The 20359-nt window shown below is 46.8% G+C and overlaps 2 protein-coding genes across 2 annotated transcripts; both read right to left on the bottom strand.

The window, feature by feature from the left end:
• Positions 1–8030: 8030 nt before the first annotated feature.
• LOC116374341 (O-acyltransferase like protein) lies at positions 8031–15877 on the bottom strand. The gene is made up of 10 exons (XM_031826132.1): positions 15690–15877; positions 14896–14998; positions 14388–14489; positions 14037–14202; positions 13274–13353; positions 13077–13187; positions 11961–12084; positions 11375–11561; positions 9782–9924; positions 8031–9540 (listed from the first exon to the last, which is right to left on the bottom strand). The coding sequence occupies exons 1-10, from the start codon at positions 15853–15855 to the stop codon at positions 9436–9438; spliced, it is 1287 nt and encodes a 428-aa protein (XP_031681992.1). The 5' UTR covers positions 15856–15877; the 3' UTR covers positions 8031–9435.
• Positions 15878–16089: 212 nt separating this feature from the next.
• Positions 16090–20091, bottom strand: oacyl (O-acyltransferase like). The gene is made up of 5 exons (XM_031826133.1): positions 19840–20091; positions 18385–18518; positions 18142–18220; positions 17871–18006; positions 16090–16402 (listed from the first exon to the last, which is right to left on the bottom strand). Exons 1-5 carry the CDS (start codon positions 19994–19996, stop codon positions 16105–16107), a joined length of 804 nt encoding a protein of 267 aa, XP_031681993.1. The 5' UTR covers positions 19997–20091; the 3' UTR covers positions 16090–16104.
• Positions 20092–20359: the final 268 nt, after the last annotated feature.

Raw genomic sequence — 20359 nt, 5'->3', positions numbered from 1 at the left:
TTTCTGTACAGCACTTTGAGATATCAGCTGATGTACGAAGGGCTATATAAATACATTTGATTTGATTTGATTCAACACACTCGACCTTCTCCAATTCACCTACCTCCCTGACAGATCTACAAATGACCCAATCGCCATTGCAGTGTACCCAACGACCCAATCGCCATTGCAGTGTACCCAATGACCCAATCGCCATTGCAGTGTACATTGCAGTGTACACTGCCCTCACCCACCTAGACAAAAGGAATACATATTTGAGGATGCTGTTCATTGACTACAGCTCGCCCTTCAGTACCATAGTGCCCTCTAAGCTTATTACAAAGTTCACGGCCCTGGGTCTGAACTCCTCCCTATGCAACTGGGTCCTGGACTTCCTGACGGGCCGCACCCAGTAGGTGAAGGTAGGCAACATTACCTCCTCGACACTGATCCTCACCACGGGGGCCCCACAAGGGTACGTCCTCTGACCCCTCCTGTACTCCCTGTATACCCACGACTGTGTGGCTTCACACAGTTCCAACTCCATCATCAAGATCACTGACGACACGACAGTAGGAGGCCTGATCACCAACAACGACGAGATGGAGGAGGTAGACACTCTGATGGCGTGGTGCCAGGTAAACAACCTCTCTCTCAACGTCAGCAAAACAAAGGAGCTGATTGCGGACTTCAGGAGGAACCAGGCTGGACACGCCCCCATCCTTATCAATGGTGCCACCGTGGAGACGGTCAATAACTTCAAATTCCTCTGCGTACACATCTCAGAGAAGCTGAAATGGTTTAACCACACGGACACCATAGTGAAGAAGGCACGACAGCAACTCTTCAACCTCCGGATGCTGAAGAAATTCGGCCTGTCCTCGAGGGCCCACATAGTGTTCTACAGGAGCACCATCGAGAGCATAAGAGCCTGGTACGGCAACTCCATACGTGCAGCCGAAGGCTCCATTTGGTGCACACTGCCTGTCCTACAGGACACCTACAACACTAGGTGTCGCAGGTAGGCCAAGAAGTTTTTATTTCACTCAATGGTCATTCTGCTGCTCCCCCAGTAGTCATTCCACCCCCTCAATGGTCATTCTGCTGCTCCCCCAGTAGTCATTCCACCCCCTCAATGGTCATTCTGCTGCTCCCCCAGTAGTCATTCCACCACCTCAATGGTCATTCTGCTGCTCCCCCAGTAGTCATTCCACCTCACCCCTTCAACAGTCTTTATTCTGCCCCAATGGGCATTTATTTATTCTAAACTGCCACAGTTGTTATTATGTATATAGTGCTATTTTTATATGACCATTTTCATTTGTTTACTTCACTTAGTTGGAGCTTGAAGGCGAAGATTTTCACTGTAACCTGCAATCGCACCTGCAACCCTGTACTGTACATGTGACTATTAAACACTCTGGACCTGGTGCTCTAGTGAGTATGCAGTACGATACTGTTTGTCCAGTCCAACTCCTCAGCCTCTTCCGGGCCCCTCGGACCACGGTACACAGAGCTCAGGACATCCTGTGAGTAAAACAAACCCTCCTACTTTTGGGATGTGCCCTGTCCAGTGCCTCTCAGTGACTTCACTGAGTCAACAAATACCAGTTTATCACCTGCAAGTCTTTCATTAGTGTGTAAATACTTCCTGTCTACAGGAGGGAGGAGGCTGTGTGTGTTCCTGTCTACAGGAGGGCGGAGGCTGTGTGTGTTCCTGTCTACAGGAGGGGGGAGGCTGTGTTTGTTCCTGTCTACAGGAGGGTGAAGGCTGTGTTTGTTCCTGTCTACAGGAGGGCGGAGGCTGTGTGTGTTCCTGTCTACAGGAGGGCGGAGGCTGTGTGTGTTCCTGTCTACAGGAGGGAGAAGGCTGTGTGTGTTCCTGTCTACAGGAGGGAGGAGGCTGTGTGTGTTCCTGTCTACAGGAGGGTGGAGGCTGTGTGTGTTCCTGTCTACAGGAGGGAGGAGGCTGTGTTTGTTCCTGTCTACAGGAGGGAGGAGGCTGTGTGTGTTCCTGTCTACAGGAGGGAGGAGGCTGTGTGTGTTCCTGTCTACAGGAGGGAGGAGGCTGTGTGTGTTCCTGTCTACAGGAGGGTGGAGGCTGTGTGTGTTCCTGTCTACAGGAGGGAGGAGGCTGTGTTTGTTCCTGTCTACAGGAGGGAGGAGGCTGTGTGTGTTCCTGTCTACAGGAGGGAGGAGGCTGTGTTTGTTCCTGTCTACAGGAGGGAGGAGGCTGTGTGTGTTCCTGTCTACAGGAGGGAGGAGGCTGTGTGTGTTCCTGTCTACAGGAGGGAGGAGGCTGTGTGTGTTCCTGTCTACAGGAGGGTGGAGGCTGTGTGTGTTCCTGTCTACAGGAGGGAGGAGGCTGTGTTTGTTCCTGTCTACAGGAGGGAGGAGGCTGTGTGTGTTCCTGTCTACAGGAGGGTGGAGGCTGTGTGTGTTCCTGTCTACAGGAGGGAGGAGGCTGTGTTTGTTCCTGTCTACAGGAGGGTGAAGGCTGTGTGTGTTCCTGTCTACAGGAGGGAGGAGGCTGTGTTTGTTCCTGTCTACAGGAGGGAGGAGGCTGTGTGTGTTCCTGTCTACAGGAGGGTGGAGGCTGTGTGTGTTCCTGTCTACAGGAGGGAGGAGGCTGTGTTTGTTCCTGTCTACAGGAGGGAGGAGGCTGTGTGTGTTCCTGTCTACAGGAGGGAGGAGGCTGTGTTTGTTCCTGTCTACAGGAGGGAGGAGGCTGTGTGTGTTCCTGTCTACAGGAGGGTGGAGGCTGTGTGTGTTCCTGTCTACAGGAGGGAGATGGCTGTTTTTGTTCTTGTTAGAGGCTTTATCTATGAAAGACCCAGCAAACACACAACCATCACACAACGTTGTCTCCATGTTGTTGGCCTCAACGTGTCATGGCTACTTAGTACCAGCACTTTGACAGCCCTGTAAGTGCAATAGCGACTTTGTAACAACATTAGACAACCAAGCTACAAGGCTCTGCCCACACCAGATAATTTGTTGTTGTTGAGCTCCTAGCCTGTGAAGGATATTCTCCTTCAGTCCCAGCCTCGTTCTTAACGTCCATAGGAGTCGGTGTCAGAGACATGCAGAGGGTTGGTGTCAGCTTTCCAAAGGCAGTTCTATTTAAAATGTCTTGTCGCCTGGACGGCCCTCCCACCATCCTGCTGGCCTCCTAGCCTGTGTTGCCTCCTAGGGTAGGCCAAGTGGATAATGGTGATACACACGTAAGTAGAACGGCGGCTCAGTTCTTGACTCCTGACTGACTTCCCGGTACCGATGCAGTCAGATGCGTACGGGGGGGGGGGGTCTGACACGTGAGTATTTTCCCTTTGCCACTGCGCCAGAGTTGAGATGTGTGGCGTAACTCTGGAATCAGAGAATTATAGGGTCTACGGTAACATAGTGTCTTGTGACAGACAGACTGTTGACGTCATCATCACACTGAATTACATAAATTAATCTTGGAACCTTTGTCAAACCGTCCAAGGAATCCAAATAAAAGTAGAGAAGCAGACAGGAGAGACGTCAGGCTGACAATGTCATTTACAATGTATTCTTAATTGACTAACCTTAATTTAGGTTAAGTGAACACATCAAGTTCTGTTTACCTGAGGGTAACAAGCTAATAGGAGCCATATACCGGTACCTCAAATAACAACAGACAGAATTTACAGAATATTACTCCTTGCAATTAATCACCATATTGATACACACAGTGGCTGGCTTTATGTGAAGGGTAGGAGGGGATCTTAAATGTGACACCAGGAAGCACTAATGCCCATTTTCCAGCAAGTAGCCTAAAATGTTTCACTCTCTCTACCTCTCTCTCTACCACTCTCTCTCTCTATCACGCTTTCTCTCTACCTCTCTCTCTACCACTCTCTCTCTCTACCACTCTCTCTATCTTTACCATGTCTCTCTCTCTTTACCTCTCTCTCTCTATCTTTACCTCTCTCTACCTCTCTCTCTCTCTCTTTACCTCTCTCTCTTTACCTCTCTCTCTCTTTACCTCTCTCTCTCTCTCTATTACCTCTCCATCTATATTACCTCTCTCTCTCTTTACTTCTCTCTCAGCTACTCTCTCTCTCTGCCACTCTCTCTCTTTACCTCTCTCTCTCTCTCTTTACCTCCCTCTCTCTTTACCCCTCTATTACCTCTCCATCTATATTACCTCTCTCTCTCTCTCTTTACCATGTCTCTCTCTCTCTTTACTTCTCTCTCCGCCACTCTCTCTCTCTCTCTGCCACTCTCTCTCTCTACCTCTCTTTCTATGCCACTCTCTCTCTCTCTGCCACTCTCTCTCTGCCTCTCTTTCTCTGCCACTCTCTCTCTCTCTCTGCCACTCTCTCTCTCTCTCTCTGCCACTCTCTCTCTCTCTCTCTCTCTCTCTGCCACTCTCTCTCTCTCTCTCTCTGCCACTCTCTCTCTTTCTTTCTCTGCCACTCTCTCTCTCTCTCTCTCTTTACCTCTGTCTCTCTCTTTACCCATGTCTAGTGGTCTGAATCTTCACATACTCAGGTAGCCTACTGACACACAGACTTCATATAGTTGCCTGTCATTCCTCAAACTGACCTCTAGAGGGACCCATTCTTCACTTTAACATGTCTTGGTCCTCAGTTGGAACTACAGTAGGTTAGGTCCTACTGTGTGCCACTGACGTTAACCTTTCAAAGAGTTAAATTATGAAATTGGATGGAGATAATTATATAGTAATTATACTTAAGAATCTGACCGCTTTAATCAGGTGAAATTAATCATAAGTGTGAAAATGATTCATTTGTGTCAGCAAGCGGTTGATTACAGTGACTTGGTTTCCATGAGACCCACGTAGCTGACTAGTCAAATCAAATCAAATCCAATCTATTTGTCACATACACATGGTTAGCAGATGTTAATGCGAGTGTAGCGAAACGCTTGTGCTTCTAGTTCTGACAATGCAGTAATAACCAACGAGTAATCTAACCTAATTCCAAAACTACTACCTTATACACACAAGTGTAAAGGGATAAAGAATATGTACATAAAGATATATGAATGAGTGATGGTACAGAGCGGCATAGGCAAGATACAGTAGATGGTATCGAGTACAGTATATACATATGAGATGAGTAATGTAGGGTATGTAAACAAAGTGGCATAGTTTAAAGTGGCTAGTGATGCATGTATTACATAAAGATGCAGTAGATGATATAGAGTACAGTATATACGTAGACATATGAGATGAATAATGTAGTTTATGTAAACATTATATTAAGTAGCATTGTTTAAAGTGGCTAGTGATATATTTTACATCAATTCCCATTATTAAAGTGGCTGGAGTTGAGTCAGTGTGTTGGCAGCAGCCACTCAATGTTAGTGGTGGCTGTTTAACAGTCTGATGGCCTTGAGATAGAAGCTGTTTTTCAGTCTCTCGGTCCCTGCTTTGACGCACCTGTAGTGACCTCGCCTTCTGGATGATAGCGGGGTGAACAGTATCCTCCTGTTGGCCCCTGTTTCCTCCTGTTGGAACCCTGTATCCTCCTGTTGGCCCCTGTTTCCTCCTGTTGGAACCCTGTTTCCTCCTGTTGGAACCCTGTATCCTCCTGTTGATCCCTGTTTCCCCCTGTTGGCCTCTGTTGGACCCACCTGGGCCATTTTTGCCTCCTGTTGGTCCCTGTTTCTCCCTGTTGGTTCCTGTTTCTCCCTGTTGGCCCCTGTTTCTCCCTGTTGGTTCCTGTTTCTCCCTGTTGGTTCTTGTTTCTCCCTGTTGGCCCCTGTTTCTCCCTGTTGGTCCCTGTGTCTCCCTGTTCGTTCCTGTTTCTCCCTGTTGGTCCCTGTTTCTCCCTGTTGGTCCCTGTTTCTCCCTGTTGGTTCCTGTTTCTCCCTGTTGGTCCCTGTTTCTCCCTGTTGGTTCCTGTTTCTCCCTGTTTCTCCCTGTTTCTCCCTGTTGGTTCCTGTTTCTCCCTGTTGATTCCTGTTTCTCCCTGTTGGTCCCTGTTTCTCCCTGCTGGTCCCTGTTTCTCCCTGTTGGTTCCTGTTGGTCCCTGTTTCTCCCTGTTGGTTCCTGTTTCTCCCTGTTGGTTCCTGTTTCTCCCTGTTGGTCCCTGTTTCTCCCTGTTGGTCCCTGTTTCTCCCTGTTGGTTCCTGTTTCTCCCTGTTTGTCCCTGTTTCTCCCTGTTGGTCCCTGTTTGTCCCTGTTGGCTCCTGTTTGTCCCTGTTTTTCCCTGTTGGTTCCTGTTTTCCCTGTTTCTCCCTGTTGGTTCCTGTTTCTCCCTGTTGGTTTCTGTTTCTCCGTGTTGGTTCCTGTGTCTCCCTGTTGGTTCCTGTTTCTCCCTGTTGGTCCCTGTTTCTCCCTGTTGGTCCCTGTTTCTCCCTGTTGGTCCCTGTTTCTCCCTGTTGGTTCCTGTTTCTCCCTGTTGGTTCCTGTTTCTCCCTGTTGATTCCTGTTTCTCCCTGTTGGTCCCTGTTTCTCCCTGTTGGTCCCTGTTTCTCCCTGTTGGTTCCTGTTTCTCCCTGTTGGTTCCTGTTGGTCCCTGTTTCTCCCTGTTGGTCCCTGTTTTTCCCTGTTGGTTCCTGTTTCTCCCTGTTGGTTCCTGTTTCTCCCTGTTGGTCCCTGTTTCTCCCTGTTGGTTCCTGTTTGTCCCTGTTTCTCCCTGTTGGTTCCTGTGTCTCCCTGTTGGTTCCTGTTTCTCCCTGTTGGTCCCTGTTTCTCCCTGTTGGTCCCTGTTTCTCCCTGTTGGTTCCTGTTTCTCCCTGTTGGCTCCTGTTTGTCCCTGTTTTTCCCTGTTGGTTCCTGTTTTTCCCTGTTTCTCCCTGTTGGTTCCTGTTTCTCCCTGTTGGTTCCTGTTGGTCCCTGTTTCTCCCTGTTGGTCCCTGTTTTTCCCTGTTGGTTCCTGTTTCTCCCTGTTGGTTCCTGTTTCTCCCTGTTGGTTTCTGTTTCTCCGTGTTGGTTCCTGTGTCTCCCTGTTGGTTCCTGTTTCTCCCTGTTGGTCCCTGTTTCTCCCTGTTGGTCTCTGTTTCTCCCTGTTGGTCCCTGTTTCTCCCTGTTGGTTCCTGTTTCTCCCTGTTGGTTCCTGTTTCTCCCTGTTGATTCCTGTTTCTCCCTGTTGGTCCCTGTTTCTCCCTGTTGGTCCCTGTTTCTCCCTGTTGGTTCCTGTTTCTCCCTGTTGGTTCCTGTTGGTCCCTGTTTCTCCCTGTTGGTCCCTGTTTTTCCCTGTTGGTTCCTGTTTCTCCCTGTTGGTTCCTGTTTCTCCCTGTTGGTCCCTGTTTCTCCCTGTTGGTTCCTGTTTGTCCCTGTTTCTCCCTGTTGGTTCCTGTGTCTCCCTGTTGGTTCCTGTTTCTCCCTGTTGGTCCCTGTTTCTCCCTGTTGGTCCCTGTTTCTCCCTGTTGGTTCCTGTTTCTCCCTGTTGGCTCCTGTTTGTCCCTGTTTTTCCCTGTTGGTTCCTGTTTTTCCCTGTTTCTCCCTGTTGGTTCCTGTTTCTCCCTGTTGGTTCCTGTTGGTCCCTGTTTCTCCCTGTTGGTCCCTGTTTTTCCCTGTTGGTTCCTGTTTCTCCCTGTTGGTTCCTGTTTCTCCCTGTTGGTCCCTGTTTCTCCCTGTTGGTCCCTGTTTCTCCCTGTTTCTCCCTGTTGGTTCCTGTTTCTCCCTGTTGGTCCCTGTTGGCTCCTGTTTGTCCCTGTTGGTTCCTGTTTCTCCCTGTTGGCCCCTGTGGCTTTAGGATCATATTGGTTTATTTAGTGATGGATTCAGGATCAGGAGGCTCCAGTTTCAAAACCAAGGGAATATATTTACTATTTGGGTGCATTGATACCTAACTAGATGGGGGTGTTTTGAACGATTGGCATGGACATGTTTGGGTTACTGGGCTAAGGCTAAGCTAGAGGTTGTGGTCATGCAGTGATAAAGACCATGGTGTACGAGAGACCCACAAACACTTGCCTAATAACCCACTGCTGTGACATATGTGACCCCTCACCTGGATTCAGTCTTTGTAGCAACATTTGAAATTGTGTTTTTTACATTGGATAAAAGTAGAGACTGGTTTATCAGCAAAATGGTTTATCATACACAGCATTTGAGGAACAATGGAAAAGCAATTCTGCTTTGAAAGTTGATCAAGTTGTAAACTCACTTTTGAGGAAATGGCCTTTGTATGTTTATGTATCTAGTGAAGAGCTCTTCTTATACTGCTTGGCTTCACAAGTAACATTGTACCTCAATACTACAGTCAGCGTTAAACATTCTAACCACAGAAAGTTTTACATTCTAACATACCACTCTTTTCAGACTTTATGTTTCAGTTTTTATACATGGCAGATTATACAATAATTTACACCGCACATCTTACATCTTACAATGAATACAGTCATCTTTATAAATCAGCCCATACATAATTCCTTTCATTTATGGCCATACTGCTCACAGCTATCCAATCCTTTCAGATCTACTGGAGTGTTGTAGAGGAGGATGGTCTAGGGGTCCTGTCGTAGGGAGGAGGGGTCATGTCATAGGGAGGAGGGTCTAGGGGTCATGTCATAGAGGAGGAGGGTCTAGGGGGTCCTGTCGTAGGGAGGAGGGGTCATGTCGTAGGGAAGAGGGTCTAGGGGTCATGTCGTAGAGGAGGAGGGTCTAGGGGGCCTGTCGTAGGGAGGAGGGGTCATGTCGTAGGGAGGAGGGGTCCTGTCATAGGGAGGAGGGTCTAGGGGTCCTGTCGTAGGGAGGAGGGGTCATGTCGTAGGGAGGAGGGTCTAGGGGTCCTGTCGTAGGGAGGAGGGGTCATGTCGTAGGGAGGATGGTCTAGGGGTCATGTCGTAGAGGAGGAGGGTCTAAGGGTCATGTCGTAGAGGAGGAGGGTCTAAGGGTCATGTCGTACAGAGGAGGGTCTAGTGGTTATGTCGTAGGGAGGAGGGGTCATGTCGTAGGGAGGAGGGTCTAGGGGTCATGTCGTAGAGGAGGAGGGTCTAGGGGTCATGTCGTAGAGGAGGAGGGTCTAGGGGTCCTGTCGTAAAGGAGGAGGGTCTAGGGGTCCTGTCGTAAAGGAGGAGGGTCTAGGGGTCCTGTCGTAAAGGAGGAGGGTCTAGGGGTCATGTCGTAGAGGAGGAGGGTCTAGGGGTCATGTCCTAGGGAGGAGGGGTCATGTTGTAGAGGAAGAGGGTCTAGATGTCATGTCGTAGAGGAGGAGGGTCTAGGGGTCATGTCCTAGGGAAGAGGGTCTAGGGGTTAGGGGTCATGTCGTAGAGAAGGAGGGTCTAGGGGTTAGGGGTCATGTCGTAGAGAAGGAGGGTCTAGGCGTCATGTCGTAGAGAGGAGGGTCTAGGGGTCATGTTCTAAAGGAGGAGGGTCAAGGGGGTCATGTCCTAGGGAAGAGGGTCTAGGGGTTAGGGGTCATGTCGTAGAGAAGGAGGGTCTAGGCGTCATGTCGTAGAGAGGAGGGTCTAGGGGTCATGTTCTAAAGGAGGAGGGTCAAGGGGGTCATGTCCTTAAGTCTTACTGCCCCTGAGGAAGAGGTAGGGCTTCTCCACCAACACGGTCAACACATAGCCAATCACCACCGTCAGAATCATGTGACCCAGGAACAGATAGAACTGAGGAGGAAGAAAACAAAGGAAAATAACACTGTGTGATCATCTCCAGAAGAGCAGGAAGATGCATACTGTTCTATTATGATCTACAGTAGTAGGCCTGTCCTAGATCTGTTTGTGTGTTCTTGCCAACTCAAGTCACTGCCATACCAGAAATGTTTGGCATGATAACAACCATGGAAGAAGTTGGCAACGCAGCAGACACTTATCTGGGTCTAGGTTAACTACTGTGTGAAATACTTACAAAGTTCATGTCTGTGTAGTGTATAGGAGTCTCCTGTTTGCCGTTGTATAGTATAATAATAACAGGATGGATCAGGTAACAGGCAAAGCTGATGTTGGACAGAGGAACCCACAGATTTAGTGACAGGAGGTTATCAACCAATCCTGGAGAGAGAGAGAGGGACAGAATATACAGCATGTGAGAGAGACACTGGGTAGTTACTGGAGACTGGGTAGTTACTGGAGACTGGGTAGTTACTGGAGACTGGGTAGTTACTGGAGACTGGGTAGTTACTGGAGACTGGGTAGTTACTGAAGACTGGGTAGTTACTGAAGACTGGGTAGTTACTGGAGACTGGGTAGTTACTGGAGACTGGGTAGTTACTGGAGACTGGGTAGTTACTGGAGACTGGGTAGTTACTGGAGACTGGGTAGTTACTGGAGACTGGGTAGTTACTGGAGACTGGGTAGTTACTGGAGACTGGGTAGTTACTGAAGACTGGGTAGTTACTGGAGACTGGGTAGTTACTGGAGACTGGGTAGTTACTGGAGACTGGGTAGTTACTGGAGACTGGGTAGTTACTGGAGACTGGGTAGTTACTGGAGACTGGGTAGTTACTGAAGACTGGGTAGTTACTGGAGACTGGGTAGTTACTGAAGACTGGGTAGTTACTGGAGACTGGGTAGTTACTGGAGACTGGGTAGTTACTGGAGACTGGGTAGTTACTGGAGACTGGGTAGTTACTGGAGACTGGGTTGTTACTGGAGACTGGGTAGTTACTGGAGACTGGGTAGTTACTGAAGACTGGGTAGTTACTGGAGACTGGGTAGTTACTGGAGACTGGGTAGTTACTGGAGACTGGGTAGTTACTGGAGACTGGGTAGTTACTGGAGACTGGGTAGTTACTGGAGACTGGGTAGTTACTGAAGACTGGGTAGTTACTGGAGACTGGGTAGTTACTGGAGACTGGGTAGTTACTGAAGACCGGGTAGTTACTGAAGACCGGGTAGTTACTGGAGACCGGGTAGTTACTGAAGACTGGGTAGTTACTGGAGACTGGGTAGTTACTGGAGACTGGGTAGTTACTGGAGACTGGGTAGTTACTGGAGACTGGGTAGTTACTGGAGACTGGGTAGTTACTGAAGACTGGGTAGTTACTGGAGACTGGGTAGTTACTGGAGACTGGGTAGTTACTGGAGACTGGGTAGTTACTGGAGACTGGGTAGTTACTGAAGACTGGGTTGTTACTGGAGACTGGGTAGTTACTGGAGACTGGGTAGTTACTGGAGACTGGGTAGTTACTGGAGACTGGGTAGTTACTGGAGACTGGGTAGTTACTGGAGACTGGGTAGTTACTGGAGACTGGGTAGTTACTGAAGACTGGGTAGTTACTGGAGACTGGGTTTTAGGGGCAGGAATGTTACCTGACCACATGAGGAAAAACTCTGATCCTTTGCTAAAGGATGTAACTAAGACTCTTACATAGAAAACGACTAGGGACCATCATTTTTACCAGTCAGATCAAATGGTCAGCAAAGACTCCTAGCCCTAGATCTGTTCAGAATAGTATGTCTGGGACTTGTGGTAGGTGGGTTGTCAGTGCTCAGGTCTCACCTCCATATCCCTCCTCACAGGCCAGTATGATCCAGGCCACGGCCAGGGCCCAGAGGGAGCGATGGATCCCCTGGTAGAGGGCGTGAGGCGCGGACGGCTGGGGTGGGACATCCCGGAGGACATAGGCCAATCCTATCAATATCGCCATGACTGACAGGCAGCAGAACCAACCTACTGTAGCCTGCCACTGAGTTGTTACACAGATACAGGAGAGGAGAGGAGAGGAGAGGAGAGGAGAGGAGAGGAGAGGAGAGGAGAGGAGAGGAGAGGAGAGGAGAGGAGAGGAGAGGAGAGGAGAGGAGAGGAGAGGAGAGGAGAGGAGAGGAGAGGAGAGGAGAGGAGAGGAGAGGAGAGGAGAGGAGAGGAGAGGAGAGGAGAGGAGAGGGATATGTTATTGAAACGAAACAGGGCTGTAGTGTTAAAAATAACACAGGTAGGTAAACCTTAATGCAAAAAAAAACACTTATATAGCATTAAAAGGTGGGTAAACCCTGTTCACAAAATTTTAAAGGTAGGTAACTGAGTGTTAAGCAGTTAAACTGAGTGTTAAGCAGTTAAAGATTATTCAGTTAATTCAAATTATTACCTGATGTTTTAAAAGGTGGCCTTTCTTAGTTGTCATGCTTATCCCTGCCAGGATCCCGATCAGGTAGGGCCCGTATCTGGTGTAGGGTTTATTGTAGTAATACTGGAAGTAGTTTTCATATTTTCTGGACCATATACAACATAAACAATAATGGCAGTGTTGGAACAGAATACATATTATACTGAACATTGTGGGTGATTCATATCTGTAACAGTTGATCTGGTTTGAGTTTATATCATTCTTACAAATCATTTTTTAATGATTTTTGTAGGTCTTGTAATGGGTCAATGAAAGCTTCATTATGCTTTTATAATGATTAATTGTTAAAGTGTTACCACTTGATCTTACAGTGTGGTATTATGGGTAATTTACAGTGTGGTATTCTGGGTAATTTACAGTGTGGTATTCTGGTGAATTTACAGTGTGGTATTCTGGGTAATTTACAGTGTGGTATTCTGGTGAATTTACAATGTGGTAGTCTGGGTAACTTACAGTGTGGTAGTCTGGGTAATTTACAGTGTGCTAGTCTGGGTAATTTACAATGTGGTATTCTGGGTAATTTACAGTGTGCTAGTCTGGGTAACTTACAGTGTGGTAGTCTGGGTAATTTACAGAGTGGTAGTCTGGGTAATTTACAATGTGGTATTCTGGGTAATTTACAGTGTGCTAGTCTGGGTAATTTACAGTGTGGTAGTCTGGTGAACTTACAGTGTGGTAGTCTGGTGAACTTACAGTGTGGTAGTCTGGTGAACTTACAGTGTGGTAGTCTGGTGAACTTACAGTGTGGTAGGCTGGTGAACTTACAGTGTGGTAGTCTGGTGAACTTACAGTGTGGTAGTCTGGTGAACTTACAGTGTGGTAGTCTGGTGAACTTACAGTGTGGTAGTCTGGTGAACTTACAGTGTGGTAGTCTGGTGAACTTACAGTGTGGTAGTCTGGTGAACTTACAGTGTGGTAGTCTGGTGAACTTACAGTGTGGTAGTCTGGTGAACTTACAGTGTGGTAGTCTGGTGAACTTACAGTGTGGTAGTTTGGTGAACTTACAGTGTGGTAGTCTGGTGAACTTACAGTGTGGTAGTCTGGTGAACTTACAGTGTGGTAGTCTGGTGAACTTACAGTGTGGTAGGCTGGTGAACTGGGAGGTGCAGTAGGGCAGTGAGAACAGCGCTAGTCAGACTGGACAGAAACAGCAGAGCTGAAGCCACACCAACCAGAACTCCTTTGTTCCTGAAAGACAACAGAGAGAAGAACATTTATTGAGAAAGAAATAGAATGATCATTAGAATAGCCATTTTGCATTGTGAATGACTTACAGCCTATAGAGGTAGATGAGCAGGGGGGTTGTTGCATAGAACTGGAAATCCAGGGACAGATACCAGGTCCATGGAGCACACTGTAGAGACAGATGACCTCTACATTATCTCAGTCATAACCAACAGTCATAATTAATGACAGATGACCTCTGCATTATCTCAGTCATAACCAACCGTCGTAGATAACAGAATCCCTCTACATTATCTCAGTCAAAACCAACAGGCATAGATAATGACAGATTACCTCTACATTATCTCAGTCATAACCAACAGTCATAATTAATGACAGATGACCTCTGCATTATCTCAGTCATAACCAACCGTCGTAGATAACAGAATCCCTCTACATTATCTCAGTCAAAACCAACAGGCATAGATAATGACAGATTACCTCTACATTATCTCAGTCAAAACCAACAGTCATCTTTATAAATATATATTGTTTTACATATTGTTTTTACACTGTCTGTGTGTGTTTGTCCTGTCTGAAGCACCCTGTCAGCCTTGAACGAATTGCCCCTCTGGGATGAATAAAGGTGCATTGTATTGTAGTGGCTACTACCAGTCCAAACATTTCAGTGTAGTACTACTACTGCTAAATAAAGGACAGTTACAGGTTACCTAAAAGGCTCACTATGTCAAATGGTGGTGAAGAGGTTGTTGACCAGTAGTAAGCTAGGGTTAGGGTTAAGGTTAGGTTAGGGGTTAGAGTAGTGGTTAGGTTAGGGGTTAGGTTTAGTGTAGTGGTTAGGGTCCTTCTCACTATGTCAGTGATGGTGAAGAGGTTGTTGACCAGTAGCAGGTTGGACCACCAGTACTTTTTACAGTTGATGATCTCATCTTCGGCGATGAACCAGAATGCACCTCTCTGGACCACGGAGAAGAGGCCGATAGCGAGACACACGATGAAGAGGTGCAGTGGCTGGACTCTGGGAGGGAGGGCAGGACAATAACAAATCAACAATGATCAGCAAAGAAGAGCACAAAACATACAGCAGATTGGTGTTGTGGTTCTATAAACAGACTGTAATGATTTCAGTGATCCAGGTCACCCTTACACATAGCATTCAGGGTCTCTCCTGTTTAAATAAAAGTTGAGGACTGATGGAGTTACCTTTTAAACCTCTTGAAGAGGAAGTTGGCCACCAGACCTGGACTCAGTTTGTCCTCCGCTCTCTGAATGGACCCCAGCAGGGACCTTGCACTCAAAAGACCTCTGGGACACGGACCAGACAGGTGCAGATCAGTGATTACTTCAAGGAAGATGTGGAAGGAAGGATGCATATATGCAGTACACTCTTAGAAAAAAGGGTTCTTCATCTTTCCCCATAGGAGAATCCTTTTTGGTTCCAGGTAGAACCATTTTGGTTTCCATGTAGAACCCTCTTTAGAAAAGGTTCTACATGGAACACAAAAGGGTTCTACCTGGAACCAAAAGGGTTCTACCTGGAACCAAAAGGGTTCTACCTGGAACCAAAAGGGTTCTACCTGGAACCAAAAGGGTTCTACCTGGAACCAAAAAGTGTTCTTCAAAATGTTCTCCTATGGGGACAGCCGAAGAACCCTTTAAGGTTCTAGATAGCACATTTTCTTCTAAGGGTGGAGTTGAACTGGGTTCTCACCCGAGGAGCAGAAAGGTATCCACAGCCAGATATACAGGTCCACTGAAGGCAAACACATGCAGAGGGTTTCTCTCCACTGTCCCTTTCCATCTCGTTTCATTATCTGTAATCAGTTCAGTGCATATCTGTAAATAGCTGATACTAATATCCAATTCATTCATCAAGTATTGTAGATAGATTACATTTTTTACGGTATACTATCCTATCAAACGCTGAGTCTGAAATAGCCGCCTGTCCCTTTTAAAAGCTGGGCATCGGCACATATTTCAGTAAATAAACGCCTGTTTCAAATACACGGAGGATCTAAATAAATGGTTTATGAGGTTACCATGGACACCACTCTGATATTCCCCGCAAAAGCCGACTCCGGGTGTCCAGCAAGATGATCAGGGTGAAAGCAAATTAGATCTACGCCACCGTGAGTGACAGTGGGGCCTCTGACTTCGCTGCTAGTGCAGGTTGGCTTGACAAATTCCTAGAGCTCAATGGCTTTTCCTTAAGCACAATGGGTTCAAATTGAAGCCTGTCTCTAATAAACGGCAGTTGTGTTCATTGATTGAAGCAATTGGGCTGTTAATTGAAGTTCTAAGGTAGACAGCAGTGTAATGAACCTTGCCTAGGTAAGCCTGTTACCATCCATCCCAAAGGGGCTAACCCTTATAGGAACAGTGGTTGGCAGGTCTGCCTACAAGCTGGGAGACGTGGGTTTGAGATCTGCAAGGGGTGTTTTACACTGTGGCCATTCGCAAGAATTTGCTACAGTACAGAGAATGAGAATTTCCTCTGAGACATACCTAGGTTGTTCCAGGCGCTGAGCTGGACAGTGTGTCCACAGATTATCCATAGAAGGCTAAAGATGCGGATTCCATTCAGGGAGGAGTAGCCTCCACCTGGGCTAGCTGTAGAGAGGACCTCCTGGCTGCAGGCCTGGAAGGAGAGGGCCTGGAGCCACGAGTACATACAACCTGTCGGCAGACAGCAGGAGTGTGGGTTAGTTAGTTAGGAATGATGCACCAAATCAACCCAGTGTACAGTTTCTTTTGTTGATGTATGCAATGACACTTTTTCACCTGCAATAAAACATATTTTTTTCTGAGATCAAAGTTCAGGAAACTATAAAGAGCTCCAGTAATGAATAAATGTGAATAATATATCCCAGACAAAGCATCAGTAGTCCAGTGTGTTTGTAGATTTGCGGTGCAGACTATTCTAAAACATGTTGTACTTGCTCTTCTTACTGCCCCCCTCCTCCTCCACTTCCTCCTCCTCTACTTCATCCTCTGTGTAGTGCTCCATCTGGCTGTCCAGTTGTCCAGAGCAGCTGTTGTTACTGGCTCTAACACTGGACGTGCCGTTAGACATCAGTGTCCCATAGAGGTTTGGGTCCCTGGTTTTCAGAGAAGAAGACTCCACTCCAGGGCCGACCTCTCTGTTTCTCTGCCATCTCACTATGGCCACGAACAGGGTTGCAGTCAAGGGGACGGCCACCAACGCACAACACACAAACCTGACGGACAGATGGGGACAGAGTCAGACATCCCAAATCACTTTCTTGGACTTTGGATCAAGTTTTTTTTTAACTATCTGGGGATGTTAGTTAGATCCTCAGAATAAAATCATTTTGTAAGTATTCCATCTATGCAGATTCGATATGGTTGGGGTCAGAGTTATGACGTACAGGCAGGTGACAACAGTGTCATGACTACACATGAGGATCCAAGGGCTCAGATCAGCTTGGCATCAGCTTGGATCAGCTTGGCATGGCATGGTTGGCATGGTTGACAAATAACCAGGCCCTCTCTCACCCACAGAAGAGGGGATGTGCCGCTTTTTTGACACCTCACATTTTAAGCAGCAGAACTCTCTCTGTACCCAGAAAAGTAATGTCTATTTTGTGATGTCATATTTTAATTTGAAATACATATGGTATGACGAAAATACTGTAACTTGAAATGTATACACTTTGTATATGTCAGGTTTTCATCTTAAATGTTGTGGTGGTGAGACATGAACAATGATGAAAATATTTATGTTAAGATAGGAATGCAGTTTTTGTTTTCTAACGAGATCATAGTTTTGATGACTTACTTTGCACCAGTAAGTAGCCTAGCCGCCATGGGAGCTCAGAGATTGTTTCAGAATGTTGGAATGTCCCTTTTACCAGAGTGCATAAAGGCTTGGAAGAGAAATTAACATCAGACCAGAAAGACGTGAGACCGCAGTCCACACGTTTGAAATGGTTAGAAATTAACCTCAACACGAGATGAAGAAGATAAACTCACAGGACACTGCCCGTCTGCATCTGCGCATGTAAAGTGGTTAAATTCTGACTATTCACAGGAGCTAAGAACAAGTTCTGAACAAAGATAAAAATGAAGGACATTGTGACCTCTGGTGGACAATCAGAGCCTTATAAGTGAGCTGAGTGAATACAGAGACAAATAACCCCTTTCAAGAAAGGTTGGTTTCACCAGAGCAAGACGACGACATTAACACATTAATGATTTCTTACTCCAAACGGGCGGTGGTTCAAGGTATTAGGATTACTTTGAGGGTTCTCTCTCTCTCTCTCTCTCTCTCTCTCTCTCTCTCTCTCTCTCTCTCTCTCTCCTCTCTCTCTCTCTCTCTCTCTCTCTCTCTCTCTCTCTCTCTCTCTCTCCTCTCTCTCTCTCTCTCTCTCTCTCTCTCTCTCTCTCTCTCTCTCTCTCTCTCTCTCTCTCTCTCTCTCTCTCTCTCTCTCTCTCTCTCTCTCTCTCTCTCTCTCTCTCTCTCTCTCTCTCTCTCTCTCTCTCTCTCTCTCTCTCTCTCTCTCTCTCTCTCTCTCTCTCTCTCTCTCTCTCTCTCTCTCTCTCTCTCTCTCTCTCTCTCTCTCTCTCTCTCTCTCTCTCTCTCTCTCTCTCTCTCTCTCTCTCTGAGTTAGACACAGGGCTCAGTGGCAGGGTTAGGTGTCAGTGGTTAGGGTGAACTGTACTCACAGGCAGGTGACAGCAGACAGGTCTGGAGCACCAGTACGAGACAGACACTGGGTCATGAACAGGCCCTGAGTGGACTGGGCCAGTAGGATGGACGGTACTGGAGGGATCAGGGAGGTCCTGGCCAGCTGGAAGGTCTCTGGGGACACAGACACAATGGGTGCCAGTCATAATAACAACATAATAACAACATAATACATGCTTATAACTGTTTATAAATGCTTTATGGATAATTATAAATGTTATTCATGCTATTGCAGACAAAGCTACTGACCGTAAACAACTAGTGTCTGAACCTCTTCTTCCACACAGGAATCAGGAACACATATTCCAACAAAGTACTGGATTGGGTCCTGTGTCAGAACAACATTATAGTACCGTAATTCATTTATCTGAATGTACATACTGTAGTTAGAATCAAATAGAATACAATGACAAATGATATAATTAAATACTACAGTAGAGAGTTGTAGCAGTGTGACTATATATATATAAAAAGAAGGGTTTATTTCCTCACTTGTTTGAGGAAGACCTGGCAGTACTGTCCAGTAAAGGAGGGTCCCTGGACGGACAGACACTCCTGGAGAGACCCAGGCCTGTTCACGTTGCCCCCCACCACATCACTACCCATTTTCCCAAAGGCATCATACACTAGATGGACACAAAACATACACATAATCAATGAGTGATTGCTACGCTAAGCTATGAGATATCTTTTGAAATGTTATAGAAATGTTGTTTTAAAACTAATGCAGTCATGTCTCTGACAAGACATGTTGTTATAGAAATAAATAACTATTAATTTAATTAACATTAAAAAAAGGTTTGCCCCAAAAATATTTGTTGTAAGTAAATGAGACCCTGAGAATGACAGAGAAATCTGAGAAGGATCGTATTAAGCCCCCTGTTAAACTTCAGACAAGTGAAAACATAGCAAATAGTCAGTCCTATCTTTCTTCAATCACATTTTATTTTAAATGTAACCTTTATTTAAGTCAGTTAAGAACAAATTGTTCTTTACAATGACGGCCCTACCAGGGAACAGTGGGTCAACTGCCTTGTTCAGGGGAAGAACAACAGATTTTTACCTTGTCAGCTCAGAATTTGATCCAGCAACCTCTCGGTTACTGGCCCAGGTGCTCTAACCACTAGGCTACCTGCCGCCTCTACACTCTAACCACTAGGCTACCTGCCGCCTCTACACTCTAACCACTAGGCTACCTGCCGCCTCTACACTCTAACCACTAGGCTACCTGCCGCGCCTACACTCTAACCACTAGGCTACCTGCCACCCTCTGCACTCTAACCACTAGGCTACCTGCCACCTCTACACTCTAACCACTAGGCTACCTGCCACCCTCTGCACTCTAACCACTAGGCTACCTGCCGCCTCTACACTCTAACCACTAGGCTACCTGCCGCCTCTACACTCTAACCACTAGGCTACCTGCCGCCTCTACACTCTAACCACTAGGCTACCTGCCGCCTCTACACTCTAACCACTAGGCTACCTGCCGCCTCTACACTCTAACCACTAGGCTACCTGCCGCCTCTACACTCTAACCACTAGGCTACCTGCCGCCTCTTCACTCTAACCACTAGGCTACCTGCCGCGCCTACACTCTAACCACTAGGCTACCTGCCACCCTCTGCACTCTAACCACTAGGCTACCTGCCACCTCTACACTCTAACCACTAGGCTACCTGCCACCCTCTGCACTCTAACCACTAGGCTACCTGCCGCCTCTACACTCTAACCACTAGACTACCTGCCGCCTCTTCACTCTAACCACTAGGCTACCTACCGCCTCTACACTCTAACCACTAGACTACCTGCCGCCTCCTCACTCTAACCACTAGACTACCTGCCGCCTCCTCACTCTAACCACTAGGCTACCTGCCGCCCCACATGTCAACAATAAGAATTTAATTTAAACATATATATTTTTTTAAATAGAGGTCAAGTACTCACTTAAAGCAGCATATTCACTGGGCAGGTCCTTGTTTAGCTCTGAGAGAAAAGTCCTGGTGTCCTGCGTGCATTTCTCAGAGACATTCATGGAATGTACTGCTAAAGAACACAACGTTAAGCAGTGGACCAAACAACAAGCCCTCCACAGTAGCACCATCTTGGGGAGGATAGCATCCTTCCATTTCGTGACTAGGACCTTTAAATAATGTTAAGAGTCACATGGTCACAGTGGAAGTGATGATGACTTCCTGTTAGGTAATCTGTAGCTTGACCAATCAGTGTGGTAATTGGTGGCTTCACACATGGATGTGAGTGACCAGTCCCCTGGCACTCTAAACCAGCTGTCAATGGCTTTTGATCCAACAGGTACATGTAATGGTTCTTTCATCACAATTATCATTCATTCAAAAAGCAATAATGATCTTCTCTCATAATATTGATTGATTAGTGAGGCCATACAGGCTTGAATTCAAATGTTACGGTGTCACTAAATTGTAAGTCTAATCCAATCTAATTGAAA

Source organism: Oncorhynchus kisutch, linkage group LG6 (assembly GCF_002021735.2).
Source record: "Oncorhynchus kisutch isolate 150728-3 linkage group LG6, Okis_V2, whole genome shotgun sequence".
Classification (NCBI taxonomy): Eukaryota; Metazoa; Chordata; class Actinopteri; order Salmoniformes; family Salmonidae; genus Oncorhynchus; species Oncorhynchus kisutch.
Note: the sequence above shows the minus strand (reverse complement) of the source record. Positions and strands in the feature narration are given on the sequence as shown.